At 40.1% G+C, this 20,873-nt stretch overlaps 1 protein-coding gene across 12 annotated transcripts in view; it reads right to left on the bottom strand.

The window, feature by feature from the left end:
- The window catches only part of PPP1R12B (protein phosphatase 1 regulatory subunit 12B), a 220,127-nt gene that overhangs the window by 118,506 nt on the left and 80,748 nt on the right, over positions 1-20,873 (bottom strand). For 7 of the 12 annotated variants that reach the window (XR_014303701.1, XR_014303702.1, XM_082701996.1 and 4 more), the window contains exons 9-14: positions 19,852-19,964; positions 17,250-17,453; positions 15,884-15,966; positions 14,146-14,271; positions 11,548-11,727; positions 7,806-7,988 (exon numbers count right to left, since the gene is read on the bottom strand). Coding sequence is in view for 8 of the 12 variants with exons in the window: in XM_082701996.1 (XP_082558122.1) it covers positions 7,806-7,988; positions 11,548-11,727; positions 14,146-14,271; positions 15,884-15,966; positions 17,250-17,453; positions 19,852-19,964 (889 nt within the window). In the remaining 4 variants the exon portion in view is untranslated. Of the gene's footprint in view, positions 1-7,805; positions 7,989-11,547; positions 11,728-13,574; positions 13,616-14,145; positions 14,272-15,883; positions 15,967-17,249; positions 17,454-19,851; positions 19,965-20,873 lie in introns of all 12 variants that reach the window. The other 5 variants (XR_014303703.1, XM_082701999.1, XM_082702000.1 and 2 more) reach the window with 2 other exon arrangements.

The following is a 20,873-nucleotide window of genomic DNA, read 5'->3' as shown; positions in this document are numbered from 1 at the left end:
TCGCATGCGGGCTATCTGGGGAAGGGAAACAATTTTAGTTTTAGTTTTTTTTTTTTTTTAAAGATTTTATTTATTTATTTGACACAGAGAGAGAGAGCATGCATAAGCGGGGAGGAGGAGCAGAGGGAGGAGAATCATGCTTCCCCACTGAGCAGGGAGCCAATGCGGGGCTGGATCCCAGGACCCTGGGATCCTGACCTGAGTGGAAGGCAGATGCTTAACATACTGAGCTACCCAGGCGCCCCCAATTTTAGCTCACTGTGGAGAAAAACTATTTTGGCTGTTTCTCTAAAAAAAGGAAACAGCATCAATAAAAAAGATGTAAAACTCAGCATTAAGTGGTAGTATTTTGTAATCTAGATCTCATTTCTTACCGAAGTTGCATACATTAAAAAAAGAAAGATGCAAAATTCAGGGATTGGGTTGAGAGGCAAAAAAGCTAGAGGAGAAACAGCAAGAGGATCAAAGGCAGACACTATCAGACTCTAAAATTAGCCAAGGGGACTGTTTACATTTTGTTGCTAAGGAAAACTTGGCGCTTTGGAAAATGAACCCAGCCACTACGCTATTGTGACAGCTGCCGCTTGGCTCTGATGCCCCTGCAGAGCTGTCTGCCAACCGCTTGCCACTCGCCCTTTCTGTCCCGCTGTCTGCCAGTCAAATCAACTCCTTTACAATCAGATGACCCTGTTGGTTTCTGTAATCCTCAGGGTCACTCCAAAGACTGGACGACAGTGATTAGGGTGCCATGGAGGTAGACTGCTGCGTGCTGGGCTCCCCACTAAGATGGACGGGCCCCTGAATCAAAACCTTTATTCTGAAATCCAAAAGAAATGGTTGGTGAGCTCAGTGACAAGGGAAAAAGAGGCCTGGGTGACGATCTCCACTGTGCCTCTGACTCAGGTGTGCTATTAAGCAAATCATTCCACCTCTTAGGGCCTCAGCAATTCCATTTGTAAAGAGAATACATTTAATCACCCTTGAGCTTTTCAGGAAAGAAAACCAAAGGAACTTTGCAAATCCAAGATCATGTGCTTCTTCAAAGTAATAAACTATTTCAAAAGTCCTGCACTGAGCTTATGTAGCAAAATCATAAATTATCTAAAATCCTACAAACCTTGAAACTTTTTTTTAAAGATTTTATTTATTTATTTGACAGAGATCAGAAGTAGGCAGAGAGGCAGGCAGAAAGAGATTGGGGGGGGGGGGGCAGGCTCCCTGAGCAGAGAGCCTGATGCAGGGCTCAATCCCAGAACCCTGGGATCACGACCTTGAGCTGAAGGCAGAGGCTTTTTTTTTTTTTTTAAAGATTTTATTTATTTATTTGACAGACAGAGATCACAAGTAGGCAGAGAGGCAGGCAGAGAGAGAGAGAGGAGGAAGCAGGCTCTCCACAGAGCAGAGAGCCCGATGCGGGGCTCAATCCCAGAATCCCGGGATCATGACCTGAGCGGAAGGCAGAGGCTTTAACCCACTGAGGCACCCAGGCACCCCGCCCCTTAAACCTTGAAACTCAACTCTTTTGTTAACTCTTCAGTGACTATGGCCATCTTCAGAGACTTACATCGTAATAAAGACTGTGGTTTCTAGAGTTAAATTTTTTTTTTTTCAAGCTCTCCTTCCTCTGCCCTGCTTGTAATGGTAATACTTTATCACTCTGGAACTTCGGAAAATACAGGGGAAAAAAAGGAAAGAAAAGAAAAGAAAAGAAAAAGCTACCCTTGGCCCCCTCTGAAAAATCTAATGTTAAGATTTCCATGTTTATTATTGTTTGGTATCATAATCTATTTCTTTTGTCTCTAGCTCTGTCCATTCAATCATGTATCCGTAGTTATGAATGGATGAGAGCACACAGTGTAAAGCTGAGACTCATCCTAAGCCAGTCGGTACGCACATACCCGTCTATACCCATCTACCCCTTCTTAGGACTAAGCATTCTCAGAAAAGAAATGCCAGCCGTGCGGCTTTAATGGCAAGACGTACTCCTCAGTCCATGTGCTCTGATTACATTGCAAATGGAGATTCTTTCTGGAAGATGGCTTTTCCACTGGGTAGGTCTCCCTGTGGCCAGTTTTAAAGCCCCATTTATCCCAGTGTTCACTAATTGTTTCAAATTGGACCTGTGAATGTGAGCTTCAGGCCTCCATCATGGTTCTCAGCAGGAGTCCCAATGCTTCCACAAGGAGCTGATTACAGAGAAAGCTGCAGCTTCAAGAGAAGAATTAGCACCCAGCATGCTCTTTCAAAAGGAAAATTTAGCTGTTTTCAAAACATGTGATATTTTTTTTTCTTTCAGCTTATGTTTGTCTAGAGGGAGAGATTCTAAATGGCTTTAATTCTGTAAAGGCTTAAATGATATGTTTTATTTGATCAAGTCATTCCCTAGCTGAAAATACTTCAATGGTATTCCATAGCTTTGAAAACAGAAGTTCAAGTTTCTCAGCATAGCACAACAAAAATCTACATGGTTTGGTTCCTGCCTACCTCTCTAGCTCCACAATTTCCAAAGTATACCCAGTGGGATACCAGTCTTGGTTTTTTGTGGAAAAAAACAAAAACAAAAAACAAAAACGGAACTATTCGATGGACACAGAAATTTGGAAAATGCTGCAAATTCTAACCACCCCCACACTCCCCTTTCCTCACCCAACTCCCCCCACCCACCCCTGCCCCCTGAGAGGAAGGATTCTGAAGCGGCTTTGGAGTAATTCTGTTTAACTCTGTTTAGCCGTTCTTTCAAAAACTCATTTGCCCACAGATTTTTTTTTTTTTTTTTTTAATTTTGATTCATCTAAATCTACTTCACAAAGACACTTTCAGGAATACAACACTGGGCCTTGCCTGCTCCCTGCTTCAGGCATATTAAACTTGTTTGTTGAATTTCTTGTGTGCCCTCTAAAATACCAGCATCCTATTACTACTCAGAGTTCACTCCCAGCTGCCTTCAAAATTCAGCTCCACTCACCTCCTCTGGCATACCTTCTCTGTCACCCTACTCAGTCTGATTTAGTCTTCCTTCCTCTGTGCTCCCACAGCAATCTATACACATCCTTATCAGAGCACTTAACAACTGACTATATTATTTGATTTACTTGTTTGCCTTCCCACAATAGATAAATTTAAACACTCAAGGGCAGGAAAGACGTTTTTCTTTGAACTTGTATCTCTAATAACTGTGCCTGGCACATGGCACTCTGTCAATAAAGGGTTGATAGTCGGCTTTACATATGTGGATTCCCATTTAAATAGGACTTTATATAGGAACAACACGTTTTCAAAACATTTTATGCTAGGCACCACTTCTGATTAATTTGCCATTTTTACAGATGTGTCTATCCTCAGTACAACTGTTTCATGTCTAGTTATTGTTACCAAATTAAGTAATAGTTTGAGGTTTCTGATTTGTATCCAAAAATTCTACTACATAGTGATCTGCATGTACTTCTTCTAAAAGTAGCTAAGTATCTAAGAAGCTGCATCTCTTAACTTTTCCTCAGAGTGGTTCATTTCCTACGTGAGTCTGTCTTTGGCAGGCAACTGTTTTATAGAAATCCTTTGTACCCTGGGTTGTTGATGTGTTTCAAATTGCTTGTGCCTATGGCCTCAGAGTTTCAAGAATGCAGACCTAGTTTCTATGGTAAATTCTCGGCTTAGGTCGGGGGTGCCTGGGTGGTGCACTGGGTTAAGCATCCAACCCTTGGTCTCAGCTCAGGTCATGATCTCAGGGTCCTGAGATCAAGTCCCACATCGGGCTCCCCACTCAGCATGGAGTCGGCCCGAGATTCTCCCTCCCTCCTTCTATCCCTCCCCACTGCACATGCTTGTGCTCTCTCTCTTAAATAAATAAATAAATACATAAACAAACAAATAAATAAATAAAATTCTTGGCTTGGGATTTCCACACACACATATATATATGGGTAGTAAAAAATTTCCCACAGAAGACTTTTCTGTCCCAGCTCAGACCCTTGAATAGGCACCATCCTTGACACTTCTTTAGGCCACAGGCAAAGTATCCTTTTCATGAACTGGGCAGCCTTTCGAGAGCTCCAGCTTTAGACGGGTTCTTACTTACAGCTCCTGACCTAGTCAGGTCCAAAGCCATACTTCGTACACCCACGCATGGGCATTAAAATCTGAGCCTCCAGACACTGACATCTGTTCTAGAGGTCTTATACCAACCCTGGGCCACTCAAACCATTCTGGCTTTTGGATTCTCCTCATTTTTGTCACTTCACAGTTTCCTTTCACTTTTCTAAACTCAACTCTATTTTCCTATGTTTATAATGGGAAAGGGGTCCTTATAAATTCATCTACCATGTTGCTAAACGTTTTCCTAAATAAGTTTCGAGTCCATTCACTTTTTTTTTTTAAGATTATTTATTTATTTATTTTACAGAGAGAGAGAGAGATCACAAGTAGGCAGAGAGGCAGGCAGAGAGAGAGGAGGAAGCAGGATCCCCGCTGAGCAGAGAGCCCAATGCGGGACTCGATCCCAGGACCCTGAGATCATGACCTGAGCCGAAGGCAGTGGCTTAACCCACTAAGCCGAGTCCATTCACTTTTTTCGATCTCTTTTGCTACTACCTTTGGGCAAGCCGCTGCTCGCTCTCATGCACCTTTCTTCTGCAATGGTCCTCCCATATCTATTCCTTTCTATCCTTCCCATGTCCAATTCATATGGACTACTATAACCAGAGTTTAAAAGCCAGAATTTAAAAAAATGTAAGTCAGGTCATGTTATCTTTTTGCTTTTGGGATATTTTCTATAAGACTCAGCAATTCTGTGCCTACATATATAGCCAAGAGAAATAAAAACATAGGTCCACACAAAAACTCGTACACGAATGTTCACAGTAACATAATTCAAAATAGCCAAAAGGTGGAAAGAACCCAAATGTCCACCAACTTATGAATGGCAAAGAAAATGCAGTATATCCACATAATGGAATAGTGTTTGGCCATAAAAAAGAATAAAGCGCCAATACATGCTACTGCATGGATGAACCTTGAAAACATTATTCGAAGAGAAAGAAGTCAGTCACAAAGACCACATATTGATTCCATTTATATGAAATGTCCAGAATAGGCAATTCCATAGGAACAGCAAGTAGATCAGTGGTTGCTGAGGTCTAGGGAATGGGGAGATGGGGGTGGGAGCAAGAGGGCCAATAATGAAAGGTATGGGATTTCTTTTTAAGATGATGACAATGTCCTAAAATTGACTGTGGTAATCACTGCACATATCTGTGATTATACCCCAAATGACTGAACTGTATACCTTAAATTATATGGTATATAAATTACATCTTTATAAAGCTGTTTAAAAATGTTCCCAGTAGCTCATCATGGTTCTTAACATATATATCCACAATCTTTGTCCTTGGCTCTAAGACTTTGCATTATATAGCTCCTATTTATTCCTCAAGCCTCGCCTTAGACTGCTCTTTCCCTAACTCTCTACCCCAAAGCCACAACATCACTCAAATTCTCCAAAGGAGGGGCCTGAGTGGCTCAGTTATTAAGCATCTGCCTTTGGCTGAGGTCCTGATCCTAGGGTCCTGGGATGGAGCCCTGCCCTGGGCTCCCTGCTCAGCAGGAAGCCTGCTTCTCCCTCTCTTGCTCTCCCTGCTTGTGTTCCCTAGATCGTTGTGTCTCTCTCTGTCAAAAAAATAAAATCTTTTTCCCCCCCCCAAATTCTCCAAAGGATCAAGCACCTTTCCACCTTAGTGGCTTTTCAACAGTCACATTTTTGGCAGGAATGTTCATCCCCTTCTCCCAGCTGTTATTTGCCCTTTACACTTGGAGTATCATCCTCTTGAGATAACCTTCTCCGATCCTACAGGAGAAAGGAAGTCTTCTGTAGGCAGATCTTTGGTCATAACAACTCATACTACTTCTTCACAGTATATATCACATTATTTAGTGTTTGTTTTTCTTCACTACCATATATGTTTGCCAAGAGCTGAGACTGTTTTTCTCATTCACTGCTGCATTACCGAGGTTCATCATAGTACTTTGCAATGGCCGATGCTCAATAAAATTTTGAACAGAATGAATGCTGGTGACTGAGTCCAACAGCTCTTTATGTAATATCTTCTTATTTATCTTGTGCCATTACCTTATTTGTCTAATAAAGATTATTTGTTATCTAATAAATAGCTATATCTCCCTATTATCTTGCACCATTCTAAAAATGCACTTACCTTGATACACCACATTCATTTAATTCAGTGATGCTTTGATATAATTCTTCTATTCTTTTATTTGCTGCTTCTTGAGGAATTATGTCCTAGTCACAATATATGGTACACAGTATGTAACCAATAAATATTTGTGGCTTAAGTAAAACTTCTAAAACAAAATTACAATCTGTAGCAGGCACTACATTTTGTTTGTAGGTTATAAAAATCCCAGAAGACAGTAACTATCTCTCTAGGTTTCTCTAAATAATGGTGCATACAATGAGTATTTAATAATGCAGTTTGATAAGAAGCCTGATTTAGCCATCCTTTCAGGGATCATGATCTTAATGATGAATTTAACTCATTTTACACTTGCCTCAGCCCAGAAGCATTTTTTTAAAGGGAGTTTTTTTCACCTAATATTCAGAAAAAAATTAATTTTGCATTAATGCAACTAGATGAAACTAATAATACCTTAATTCCATCTGAGCTATTAAATTATAAACATTAAATATTCAAGACTGATTAATTAAAATTTCCTTAGCTGGAAACCAATGAAAAGATGACGCTCTATAATGTGTTAGCCCAGGAAACTGACTTCCTTTTATTTTTATATAAAGAAATGAAAAAAGAAAGGAAGGAATTAAAAGAAAGGAAAAAGAAAAACATTATTCTTCAACTCACTTAACATCTCTCTTCAACTTCTCAGAATTTTATTCTTCGAACTGTCTTTACAATAAACAAACATCTAAAAAGTTTAACTCGTTATTCTTACAGATGATAAGACTTCTTGATTTATTACACATATACACACACCCACAAACATAAAATCTTCTTCCTTTGGATATTCAAAAGAAAATGAAGCCAGACGGAAATTTAAATTTTGATAAGATTTCACTTCTTTTTCCAGTCTTAAAAAAGGGATAAGTATGGCTTCAGTTTTTAAGTAGATCTGAAACAGCCAAATGGAGGGCATTCTATTTTTTCACTTTTTCAAGTGGAGAAAAATGTCCCATTTTTCTTGGTCACGTTTTCCAAGATCTCCTAATGCTATCAGAAAGTTCTTCTTAGCGTCTACCTTAAACCTCTCCTGTGCCACATATGACTGCTCTCTCCTAATTTTTCTTGGAAGAAATTGTACAGTAACCAGTCCCTACCATTCCACCTATCATCATATACTATTGAGTTCTTTTTCTGGTATTTTTTAACAAATTAAAATGATATCCTAGCTTTATTTCTCTGAGTCTTTTTCATGATACTGCTTTTCTTTGCTGCCAGAAAAGTCTTTATCGACTCCTCAAAACAAAAGAAAAGATCCTTCTCCGTGCTTCAGGTTCTCCATCACAAAATGGGGAAAACATGCCTGACCCTGATTTCTTTTATAAGATAAGTGGAAAACAGACATGCCTATATTCGTAACAGAATAAGTATCTATGTTAAATAATCAGAAATAATTAAGAGCTCCATCAAAAGTCTCCCAGAGGCGAAATAGAAAACCCAAACTGTAATATAAAGATCTACTTTCACAAATATATTTGGGATTGGGGGAAAGACTTCACACCCACTCCTTTATCCTACCTCAAAGCAGAATCCCGCAAATGCAATCAGTACAGAACATACCTCCTCCTGTCCCGGGCTTCCACAGAGGAGTCTGTTCCAGGAGTGGAGAGCTGAGTGGCAGTTGTAACCCCATTGGCAGTGCTAGGTGGAGGGCGATTAGTGATCACACAGAGAGGGGTGCTAGAAGAGACATTGTCTACTGTTTTCTCTGTTGTTGAGTCAGCCTGGGATTTGTAAGGAGTCCTGAAACCCAAAACACAAAAACACAAGCAGAAAGAGAATGGTCAGGCATGCTACATAACAAAGCACTAGCAGCACACAGACAGAGGGTTTGAGATAAGTTTAACTAGAGACTCTTCTGGCTCAGATTTTATTTGCTGGTTGACTGGTTTTTTTCAATTCTGAGCTCTTAAATCTTAGAACAGTATGATTATACATTTAATATGATATCCTCTGCCCAAAGAGTTCTATTTCATAAATTTTTTTTTAAGATTAAAATTTTTTTAAAAAATTAGCTATGGCACAAGAAGATAGTAACATATGCAAGAGTGCTTTAAATGATTCCTGAGTACCATCTGGTCTCCACACACACGCACACACAGAGGCAGGGCCTCTCCACACACATGAAAACAACACTAAAGTCACTTACGATATTAATCTCCACCTGCCCCTTAATTCTTGACAGTTGGAGTCTGTGGTAGTCCTCAGCCTAGATTAGATGACCATCTTCTTGGATTCCAGATATATGTGATAAATACAACCTCAATATGTCTAGTTCTTTCTCACCTAGCTCAGCAACTGCTCTCTATTTAACCAAATGGCCTGACTGCCTGTATCCTTAAGTGTATACATGAGCCACCGAAACAAAAACTATTAAGATTCTATATGTAACCTTAACTGCAGACTTTCCAACAGCAAGCTGTATAATTAAACTCATTTACATGAAAACAAGATCTTTGTTTCTTAACAAAGAGTTGAGAGCAACCATTGGCTCTCCACCCAAAAAGCTATCATTTGTGATGTCACAGCTTGTTGCTGGGGTAACAGAGATCCAAAATTGATATTCACAGAGATGGGAAAAGCAATGAAAATAAAGAATGCTAAAAATCTGTTTTTTTTTTCACCTACTCACAATTACCAGAAATGCTTATAAGTAGCTATAAGCTCATTTTCAAATAATCACATCATTAGAATAAGCTTGAAAGCAATAATCAGATTGTAAAAATCTAAACAGGGTACCTAGATGCAAATATAAAAATAGAACAGTTTTGAAGAGATATCTAAAAAACACAAGCCACTTCCCCAGAAGCAATTAATGACTCAGAAAAAAGGTGAAATTAAATTCCTCAGACTTACAAGATGTATAAGTCTATAGGACATACCAATATAATTACCCAGCAACAAAGCTATAAAGAATTACATTTATCAAAATCTTACCTGACATTCTTTTTAGGTTAGTAACATGTTTTGTTCTCTCTGTGATTTTTTTCTGCTGTAGAAATGCCAAGGATTTTATTTTACTGAATTACAGAATAGGACTTGAACTATTATTTGGATGTGTGATACGATTTTACAAGTAGAATATTAGAGCAGAGTAGGAAGGGACGCCTGGCTAGTTCAGCCAGTTAAGTGTCTGCCTTCAGCTCAGGTCATAACCTGGGATTGAGTCCCATTGTGGGCTCCTTGCTCAGTGGGAAGCCTACTTCTTTCTCTGCCTGCTGCTCTTCCTGTTTGCACACACCTTCTCTCTCTAATAAATAAATAAATAAAATCTTAAAAAAAAAAAAAAAAAAAAAGATTGCCAGAATAGGAAAAGCTCCAAAGCAGGCGTCAGAGGCTCTGGAACCACTGGTGTTACATTGCAGCCAAGTTAACCTCTCTAGTCTCTTCATCTGTAAAATGGGAATAATGATACCATAAAATTCAGGGCTCTTGTGATAATTAAATAAAATAATTTATGAAGAACACTTAGTATTGACAAATACTTAGTATTGACAAAAACAAAACATAAGCTCAGTGGAAACAAAATAGTTAAACAGGATCTCTGACATGGAAAAATCCAGGTTCAAACTCTACCTCGATTCCTTACTAGATATGTGACCTTGAGCAGATGAATAGGTTTTGGGTCTCACTTTCCATGTCTATAAAATTAAAATGGTACTTCATATACTGGAGGCCTCTTTATAAACAATGTACTTATGCCTGAGATAGCGAGTTGCCTGACCCATATTCATTTTCCTTTTCTTCCTAACAGAACCCAGACTTTATTGAGGCCAGCATTGTACTTAGTTAAAAATTCACATTTTCCAAAGTCTTCCTGGCTGCTAGAGGTAGCCAGTGAGACATCAGTAGAAATTGGTGCTTTGGGGGAAACTTCCGTTCAGAGGCCTTCCCTCTTTGTGTATTTCTCCCTTTCTTCCTTCTTCCTGCCTAGAATGCAGTCATGACTCCTAGAGCTTCAACAGCTGTTTTGTGCCATGAGGCAACCCATGGAAATGGAAGCATGATTTAAGGACCGTGAAGCAGAAAGACATTAGGATCCAGGATTCTTTAATGACTTCAAAGCTATGGTGCCAGCCCTGGCTATTGCTGGACCTTCTTAGGTGAGAGAAAACAAGATAAACCTTTATCATATTTTAACCTTAATTATTTAGATTTACTGCTATATGGGAGTAAACCAATTGCTCATGAAATTTTTGTAATTACCTAAGCCAATGCTTGGCACATGATAGGGTTCAACAAATGGCAGCCATTACTATTTCTCCCTAGTCTTAGCTCTTAATACTTAAGCAAGTAAACTCTCTGTGTTTCAGTTTCTTTATCTATGATATAATATTTACTATGCCTGTGCAGATGAATTATTGTGAGGGTCTAATAAATTTCTACATAATTATATAGTATTATTAATAATAAATCCAACCCGAGGCTATCCCTCTGAGCCAACCAATGCTCACCAGTTATTTTAAGGAAAGAAATCTAATAAATGGACAAAAATCAATCAAGCACTACCATAAGCAAGTGTTCTTGCAGCAACAAGCAACACTATCATCATTGTTTTTCATTTTCTTTGTGTCAGTTCTAGAAACAAACCCTCAAAAAGGGGTCCCTTTGCCATACCCCAAAGTAAAAAAGATCTCTGACCATACATACAGGGTCAAAAGCCATAGTCAAAACCACAGCTGAAGTTCTGTTGCACTTTCACAATGAAGCCTTGCCCATGCTACCCTGATGCTACCCCTTAGGCAGACTAGACACCATTGCCCCAGGAATACCATAAATCTAGACAAATTCAGACAAACACAAATCTCTCCCCCCCCCCCCCACAGTGTTTCCAGCAAAATTCTCTCATTGACTAGGAATTTTTAGAAAGCTATAGGAAGCTTTTGGAACAAGAGTTAGCTTTTCTTCTGATTCGGGTTTGTATTTCATACTCTGAAAAAAAGAGTAAGTAGAAAAGATTCCTACTCACAATTACTGGAAAATTAATGTAAGTGAAGTATGGGGATATTTTTAATATGTGTTTTCCCATAATAGGATGACCCTTACACAGGAATCACACAACAGAAGTCATTTTAAGTTGATGCCTAAACACCAAGTACCAAGATATATATATACCCAATGAGCAACTGCTGAGTGGCTAATACAAGTCCAAACAAAACATCCTTGTTAAATCACGGACATTTTCACAAAGAATTCAAACTTGTATCCCCAGTGCCAAAGTCCCTTTGGTTCGAATTTCATATGTGCATCTAGAGGCATGAGTTTCGATGACTGTAACTCAAATGGCCCCAAGAAGCCTTACCTGCCATGGTGTACAGATGCAGTAGTGTTTGCACTGATTGGTGCAGGGCAAGAAGAGGCAGGTTGCCACTTGCTGCCCCGAGAGGTAGATGAACCAATGGTAATGGGTGAGGTAGCAGATGGATTGCGATTGGCTGAAATGTAGGGACTTGTGGGGTCACTACTTCTACCAAATGAAGCACTGCAAAACAGCACACAGTCACTTTCTTCAGGACATGCTGCTCACCCACCATTTCCCAGCACCACCTTCCCCCCCAAGATTGTGCATTTAAAAGGAATGTAGACCAAAGAGAGGGTACGGCAACTGGGAAGTGGAGTGAGTGATCAACTCCAGCTAGAGCTGTGTCACTGGCAGCAAGCAGGCATCTGTCAATCATCCAAAAGAGTGAAGGAACATGGAGGAGAGATGATATGCAATAAGAGAAAGCAGAAGAGTAGTATATAGGAAGAGAAGAGGGGCTACGAAATATTAGCAAATAGAATAATTTCATTAGAAAAAGTAATTCCCAACAAACCCCAAGGCAAAAAATCATGCAACCCCAAATGTCTACCTGATACAGAAGTAGCAGTGCAGAAGCTAAAGTAAGACCAAGGATTTGGAGAGGTTTTGGAGTAGCAATTTAAAATTAAAGAGTGGAGAAGAATAAAAAAGCTCTGTGGGGGGAAAAAAAAGTCTCTGAGAATTGTGGTTACTTAGCCTAAAATGTGTCTTGGGAGGATTCAAGGTTTTAAGTCTAGAACATAATACCACATGGGCTATAGAAGGTAACTTTCCTTTGTTTCAAATGAAGATAAGTAAGAACCATCTCAATTGAAGCAAAAAATTATTTGGATTAGAATTTTTTTTTAAAAAGTCTTGACTATTATAGTAATGAGACACAAGCAGAGGTGACCAAGACAAACTATGAAGCCTTCTTTGGTAAAGATTCATTTTACTGGGACACAGGAAAGAAATTTCTGCCCAAGGACAAGAGATGAACTAGAAGAAAATGGAAAGTATGCTGAGGACTGGTGGAGCCCAAGATGGCCACGTATCTTCTCACACTTTCTTTTTTAAATAGCAATAGCATATAATTCTTCCCTTTTGAAAAGATCATAAAATGAGATTTTGTATAATCAAAAAATGCTTTAAGGGTGACAGAGGTTTGGAAATCCAAAGCATGAAGCAAGTTGTGGATCTTTCAACTCATAATTAAGCATGCTTTCTACCCTAAACAGAAACAGTTCCTTTCTCCTCTGTTTACCATAATTATGCCAACTGTATCTACCTATCTATTTATCTATCCAGATGCTACTCCCTCAACCCATGTGTTAATGATCTGGATGGTGAAAAAGAACAACCCCACCACAATGTAACAACATACATGGAATTTAAATGTGGTTTTCTCTCTTTCCTAGATCTAGAATGTTACTTTCTTAGAAAAGTTTTCTTGGTCTTGGATGCAACCATAAGAGGTAATGATGTGTCTAGACAGACTAAGACCTTAGCCCTGAAGACAGGTAAGTAATAGCTTCATTGAGCCAAAAACACCGAGTTTGTATATATAATGAAGCGTTAGTGAGATCACTGAACTACCCACTACCCCTGTAGAACTGAAGACCATCCAAAGGCCACAGTGGCTGTTTGTTTTATAGCTTGCTAGTTCCCATGTTCTGACATTAACTAGTTGACAAGATTCCTTCAATCCAGTGGAAATAAGTTTTAAACCCAAACACATATTTTATGGCAAAAGGCTGTTTCTCAGGCAGCCAACCAATCATCCATAAAACCTAATGATGAAGCCCATGGCATGAAGAGGCAGCTGGAGGGGTTGAGTAAATCAAAGTGAAGAAAGAATTCACAGTGAGCAATGACAGCCAGACTCTTCCACATCAGCAGCAAAGTTCAAATCAAAACACTACTTAAGTGTATCTTACAGCTTAATGGCTCTGGCAAAGGTGCTTTGCTTGCTGGCTGGTACATGGCAAAGAAAATAATGGCAGAAAAGAGAATATATAAATGAGAAAAGGGGAAAGAAACCCATGTACCTTCTCTGCACCAAACTTGCGAGTTTCACATCTTGATGGATCTGAGGGCCATTAAAGTCATAAAAAAAAACAACAACTCAAGTCCCTAAATTAACAGGCTTCAATATGAAACTTCTTTAATGCAATTCAAAACTGTCCCCATTACCCAACCCCCTCACCACCCTATAGGGTCCCTCCCTTCCTTCCCATAAAAATGTAACTTGAGATGAGAACTACTCAAGTTTTAGAAAAAAGGAAAACTAGCTACTGGACAAAGGTGATTTAGATTCAGTCCTGCTCGGGGATTACTAGAAGTCACATCCAGTTGAAGATTTTAATAGGACTGAGAAGAAAGAGTATAAATTCGGATCTGCCTGTGGTGAGAATTTGGAATTAGCTTACTTTACTTCAGTTAGAAAAATAAATGTTAATTTAAAATTAGTCAAGATGTTACTCCCAAGAAATCTAAAAGTAATTCATTTTTGATTCATTTTTGTGGTGCTAATTGGATATAAAATGGCATGCAATTATTACCCATACACCCATAACCAGAGTGAAGAAAAATCATCTCCCGCCGCGTGGAACCTGGTACCTTTTCAAGTAGGTTGATACATAGGTAGAAGGAGCAACTGTTTGTGGAGTTTCACTTCCCTTTGCTTCATCCCTCCACAGCTGCCGTGTGTACGAACCACTCCTCACTAGATTAGCAGCTGATTCTCTGGAGAGGCATGGAAGAAAAATAAAACAAAGCACTGATTCCTGCCACCAGTTTTGTCCATGATACAATGCAAACTGGGAGGGTTGCCTGGGTGGCTCAGTTGGTTAAGTGTCTGCCTTTGGCTCAGGTCCTGGGTAAGAGACCCAGAGACCTTTGGCTCAGGTCTCAGGGTCCTGGGACTGAGCCCCACATCAGGCTCTCTGATCAGCGGGGAGTCTGCTTCCCCCTCTGCCCTGCCCCTGCCCCCCCCCCCCGACTCACATTCTCTCTGTTGCAAGTAAATAATAAAAAATGAAACAAAACAAAACAAACAAACAAAAACACTCCAAACTGGGAGAGAAGAGCCAGGGACAGGAACCATAATATGGCTAAAGAAATAGAAACACTTTTCGAGCAATGCTTCGTTTTATATGAACCTGTTTTCTGTATACACAAAGGATGGGTCAAGTATTACAACTGCCTGCTTTCTTTTATCAGCTTCAAAGCCAACTAACTTCAATAGGTACCAAATCCTTGTATCAAAGGTCTCCAATTCTTTGGTAATAAGAACTCACTTTTGTTTCTCCTTTAAAGGGCTTTATAAAATCAACAGATTGTTCCTAAGTAAGCAGAGAAGAGGATGATGGGGAAGATGAGGAAGTCTGTCACAAGGGAAAGAGGTAACTAAAGAGGAAAAGAGAAGAACATGCTGGAAGTCTACTTAGTGTTATAAATAAAAGCCATCCAGGAAAGGGCAGTAGTAGGATTTCTAATTCACAACTGTTCACTCAGGGCCTTTGCGACCAAAGCTGCAGCTCTCCATAACAGTCCTCAAACTTCAATGTGCATTTGAATGACCTAGAGAATTTTGTTAAAATGCAAGTTCTAATTCAGCAGGTCTGAGGTGGGGCCCGAGATTCTGCATTTCTAACATGCTTCCAGGTGATACCAGTGCTGCTGAGTGGGAAGACCACACCTTGAAAAAAGCAAGGTTCTCGGGTGCCTGGGTGGCTTGGTCAGTTAAGCTGCTGCCTTTGGCTCAGGTCATGATCTCAGGGTCCTGGGATCGAGTCCTGCATCGGGCTCTCTGCTCAGCAGGAAGCCTGCTTCCCTCTCTCTCTCACTGCCTGCCTCTCTGCCTACATGTGATCTCTGTCAAATAAATAAAATAAAATAAAAAAGAAGGAAAAGCAAGCTCTCATTCAGGCTCTGCCTGAGATGCAGCAGTATCTCAAAATCCTCACATTCATTTTCACTGATGAGGAAGACTTGAAATTTTATGTACATACACATTAGAAGTTGATCACTAATTAAACAACACTATCTTTTTATCTACTATGGAGTAGGTCGTGTGCTAGGTACTAGGGGTCCCTCAGAAACCAGACAGATACAGACCCTACCTTCACAGAGCCTGCTGGTATACTAAACAAATTCACCCTTGGAAGGGTCTGGGAAGACTTCCTAAAGACAGTAATACCCAAGCTGAAGGGAAAGCATGAAGGGTGAAGAACTGGCAAGCACAAGAGCTAGGGCTGGGGCTGGGAGGAGCTCTAAGCAGAAGGGATAAACAATCCATAATGGGCCAGGGGCACCTGCCCCTAGAGGACCATCTTCTGGCCTGTATTCGGATTACCTGTTCTCCTTTTCTTCAATGTCGCTTGTGCTGCTGAGCCTCCGGGGGGCTAGGGAACTAAAATAGCTTTTGTTTTCTCTCTCCTGTAAAATCAAAACAAGTGAAGCACAGAGAAGGTACAATACTGACACAGTGTAACGTTCTGGGTGAAAAAGCAGACAGCAATACACCTATATCATCTTATTTCCTGATCCAATACCAATTTTGGTTTGACTGGTATTACAAAAGGTTACCTTCCAAAGGCTGATTCCTACATTTCCTCCATTAAAAACCAAAATGTAGGGAAATAATTCTCACGGGAAAAGCCAAGATGATCAAAAAAGGGAAAACAGCAGCACAAATGACACAAAGCAGCAGCTGCCAAGAGAGATGGAGCCATTGAAAGCCACAAACAGAAAGCTCCACTCGAAAGTTCTTCATGAAATAAGCCTTATTTCTTCCCCAGCCTATCTTCCCTTTGAAATGCAGCTTCATGTACAACTAACATGCTGCAGAGTTCACCCAACTAATAGGCTTCCTCTCCTTCAGGATCTCCAGAAATATAATCCTGAGCAAGGGCACTATGGTTACAGGGCAGACCTGACCCCGGAGAAGGGCATCAGGTGAGCTCTAAAAAACCTAGAACCAAAAGTTAAGAAATAACAATGCACTGATCTTGGATGATTACATGGATGAGGGGTTTGTGAAGTAAGCCTGATCATACATCTAGTCATGAAAAAAATGAGGCACTGAAACATGATTTTCCTAAGTGCTAATTTGCCTGAGCTTCATTAGGATCAAAAGTCCAGGGTGCCTGGGTGGCTCAGTGGGTTAAGCCTCTGCCTTTGGCTCAGGTCATGATCTCAGGGTCCTGGAATCGAGTCCCACATCGGGCTCTCTGCTCAGTGGAGAGCCTGCTTCCCCTTCTCTCTCTGCCTGCCTCTCTGCCTGCTTGTGATTTCTCTCTCTGTGTGTCAAATAAATAAATAAAATCTAAAAAAAAAAAAAAAGTCCAGCTAAGGAACTTTGTTTCCAAACACTGAAAGAATAAATTACTGGTATTGGTTCAAGGGAAACTTAGGCCATATCCAAATCTTCCTGTTTCTGATTTAATTAATTAATTAATTAATTAGTTTGCCCTAGGTAAGGAGGGTAAGGAAGAACGAACATCAACTATGCCAAAAGGTAAAGGGTTTTTCTTTTTTGGCCAAGTAGTAATAGCAAGCAAATCACTAACTGATTAAACTACTGATGTGCCATCTCCCTTTAAAGACTTTGTACTCCCAAAATCAAACCAGGGACTAGAACACACTTTCCTTTGCTCTGAGACTGAATTTCCACAGAAGGGAACTGCCTAGGAACTCCCCACCCCCTGCCTAAACTGCACCTTATCTTTGCTGTCCAGCAGGGCAGAAATCCGAGGGCTTGATGACGACCGGTGGACGGAGGAGCCTCGGTCCCTCAGGGCCTCCCTAGAATTGGCCGCCTCACTCAGCATGTTGTGGCTGCCCGTTTTTCTGAGTCCCAGTCTCCACGAAGAAGGAGATTCATCTCTGGGCTCTTCTGGCTTGTTAAAAAGGCTGGAGGAGAACTACAAGGGAAGAAGCAAAGAAAAGAAAAGGAGGAATAAAAAAAGGTCCTGATGATTCTTTTCAGCCTATTTGCCTTTTCCCACACTTAACTAAGTTCAGCGAGGCAGTATCGGGCAGTACAAGAACAAACACATGGCAGGCTTTCTGCCAATGTTCCCTTCCTCACCTGGCAGATGCTAGTAACTGCTCAAGGCTCCCTTTCTCCCTGAGCCAGAAATAGCCTCAAATTCTTAACACAGTGCTCCTACTGACAGAGTTGCTCTCTGAGAAATTAAACACTGTTTGCTCTCTTAGCAATGAGTACTGACCTAGAACACCAGGAGATCCACGTTCTAGTAAAAACATCTTCTCTTGCTTGACTGTGTAACTGAAAATGGGACATTTTACTTCCCTAGGTCTCAACATGCTCACCTGTAAAATGGTGATAATAAGCTTAATTCCTCCTTATAACATGTGAAGACTAGAAAACACAGATGAGGCAATGTATAAATATGTTTTAAGGTACTGTGGTAAGGCTGTGGTAAGCCGATTTAAGTTAACAGTAATAAGAATACTAAAACTCGGGGCGCCTGGGTGGCTCAGTGGGTTAAGCCTCTGCCTTCAGCTCAGGTCATCAGGTCATGGTCTCGGGGTCCTGGGGCTCTCTGCTCAGCGGGGAGCCTGCTTCTCCCTGTCTCTCTCTGCCTACTTGTGATCTCTTTCTGTCAAATAAATAAATAAAATCTTAAAAAAAAAATACTAAAACTCACTCCACTCAAATTCTAATTGCTTATTTCAAGAAAATAGTTTATTTGATCTTGGGTAGCAGTTCCAAGTGTTTCAGATCTCACCAAGCAGCAAAATTAAAAAAGAAGAAAAATGGCAGAAGTCACAGAATTGCCATCTGTCTAGATTTTGCCAGGACAACATCTTTCAAACACTTGCTTATCATTTCCATCACTATCATTTCATTAAAAAAAGAAAAACATTTTAACCTCAGAAAAGAGAGCTTTCTGAAAAGCTTACATTGTCTTCATCTCATTTTGCCATAAACCACAGAAAACATCATAGACTAGTGTTAGGCCCAAACACCGGTCTGAAGTAGCTGCTCTTTCGAACGGCAGTCAATGATCCATGCCTGGGACCTGGGGGACCTCTGCAAGATGGCTTTGGTCTTTCTCCAGGTTATCAGGCCACCTTTACTGCCTGGTGGAGTGAAAAATGCAATAGAGACACTAAATCACTCATCTCCAGCTCACACTTAGACTTTCTCTTTTACTTAGTCCCTGAATGGATATATTTATGTACTCCCTCCAGCTCTTTCTAATCCACCCCGATTCTGGGAGTCACGCACACACTCTCTCTCTTTAAAAAAAAAAAAACAAGAAATAAAATAAATTAAAAGAAAGCAAGAAGTCTAGTCGCACTTAGAAGCAGTGGGAGTATGTGAGGTAGAGCTATATGCCTGGGTAAGGAGGGAGGTCTGGGTTCTGTCGGAGACATCGCTACGGATTCAAAGCGATGCTCATGGGAATAAACAAGCAGCCAGGCCTTTGCTTCCTCGTCTCCACAATGATACCATAGTCCTGTCTTTTCCATTCATGAGGCACTAAGATCGGTGTAAGTTAGTGTCTACAAAACCATAGAGTTTTGGACAACTTCCTTCCCAAGAACTCAGATCAATTCTTAATCTCAAAACTAACTGTATCCTTTGCAGAGCAAGGTCATTATTCAACTCCATCTCACTGCCTAGAAGCCTATAGCTTCTTAGAGGTCTGGGCTGAACTGCAGGAGGAGGTGTCTCTGGTATTTCGAAAAGTTCTTTCTACTTCTGCTCTCTACACATTATGATGAGTACTGACAAGACTTTATTTATGAAAGTAAAATTTTAAACAAGAAGTAAAAAAAAGGACGTAAGTCATTGAATCAATTAATACTGAATGCTAGCTATCCTCCTAACCCAGTCTGAACTTTACATATACTTACCTTACTTAGCCTTAGATATGAAGAAAATAAGCAATGGACAAAATTCTTTGGTCCCAGGTCACTATATCCTATGTTATTTAAACAAACTGTAGCCAAATTTGGTGTTGGATTTGTAGCTTTTGTGGGCAATGTTATAATGTAATGGTTGCACACCCCCCCAAATCCATACTTTGAAGCTCTGCCCAATATGACTATAATATTTGGAGACAAGGTAGCCGTCTGCACACTAGGAAGAGAGACCTCACTAGGAACTGACTCAGTTGTATTGTTTAAAGCCATCTGGTTGGTGGTATTTTGTTACGGCAGACTAAGCAGACAAGGACAGGCAAGATGTATCTATATTATATTAAGAGTGCATCTTTAAGGCCTTTCAAACTGTATGTAACCATAGTAGGAGAAATATAATATTCAAATAAGTTCCAAAATACTCACTCTCCTAGCTGAAGAGGCAGAGAAGGTATTCTGAGCTGGTGGTGGTATCTGTTCCGTGATAATACTCTTGCTTTCAGAGTTGGAATGGTTGACAATGGCTTCTGGCTTTTTATCTATTATTTAAGACAAAGAGAAGCAACAAGGGCAAATATGAAAACCTTATCTGTGCATTTATGTATGTACTTTTCTGCTAACAGAAAAGGTTTACCCATTATCAAAAAAGAGTATTAGGGCTATGTAATGCTTGGATTCAAACTAAAATGAAATCTCTAGCAACTGTTGCCAAAAGGAAATAAACTCCATGGTAAAATTTCTTTCTCGATAGGCTCTTGTTCCCAGATATATAGCTGAAACTTCCTCTACATTATGTACCATATATAAAATTCATCAGTAAGTATATAGTAAGAATCTACTCTGTTTTGGGGGATTGGGCAGGAAAAACCAGATAGATCTTGCTTTCTAGGTAATTATAATCAAGACATGAGATAAGATGCATAATGATAATAGTAACAACAGAAGATCGTATCTAAGTCAGGTGCTAAATTGGCTGAGTTGGATCGATGGGGCTTTATGAATCTAGAGTAAATCCTCTGAGGCAGGAAATGACAAGGAAAGATGCCATAGAAAAACTGGAAGACAAATACCAACTGGCAGGAGAAAGAAAGGGTATGAGTAATGATTCAGAAATCAAAATACACACATCTGTTGGTCAGTAAATTTAAGTCTAAGTGGGCCTAATTTAAGCAGGCTGAACTAAAGTAATGAATATTCTTGGGACTACAATAGGAAATAAAGGTAGAAAGGGTTACAAAGGATATTGCAAGTTAAGCTACAGAACTGTAGTAGGTGAACCCTCTTAATAAATAATGGTAGTCCATTTTATAGGGCCATCAAGTGGAAACCCCAATTGTCTCGTTCACTGCTACATCAGCGCCTACACCTAATAGGTATGGTGGGGCCTTCTGATCCATGTATTCTGGAAATAGGGCCCCAGAGTAATCCACCTATGAATTACGTGACAA

Source organism: Mustela nivalis, assembly GCF_964662115.1.
Source record: "Mustela nivalis genome assembly, chromosome: 16".
In the NCBI taxonomy this organism is placed as follows: Eukaryota; Metazoa; Chordata; class Mammalia; order Carnivora; family Mustelidae; genus Mustela; species Mustela nivalis.
This window is presented reverse-complemented; position numbering and strand designations above follow the sequence as displayed.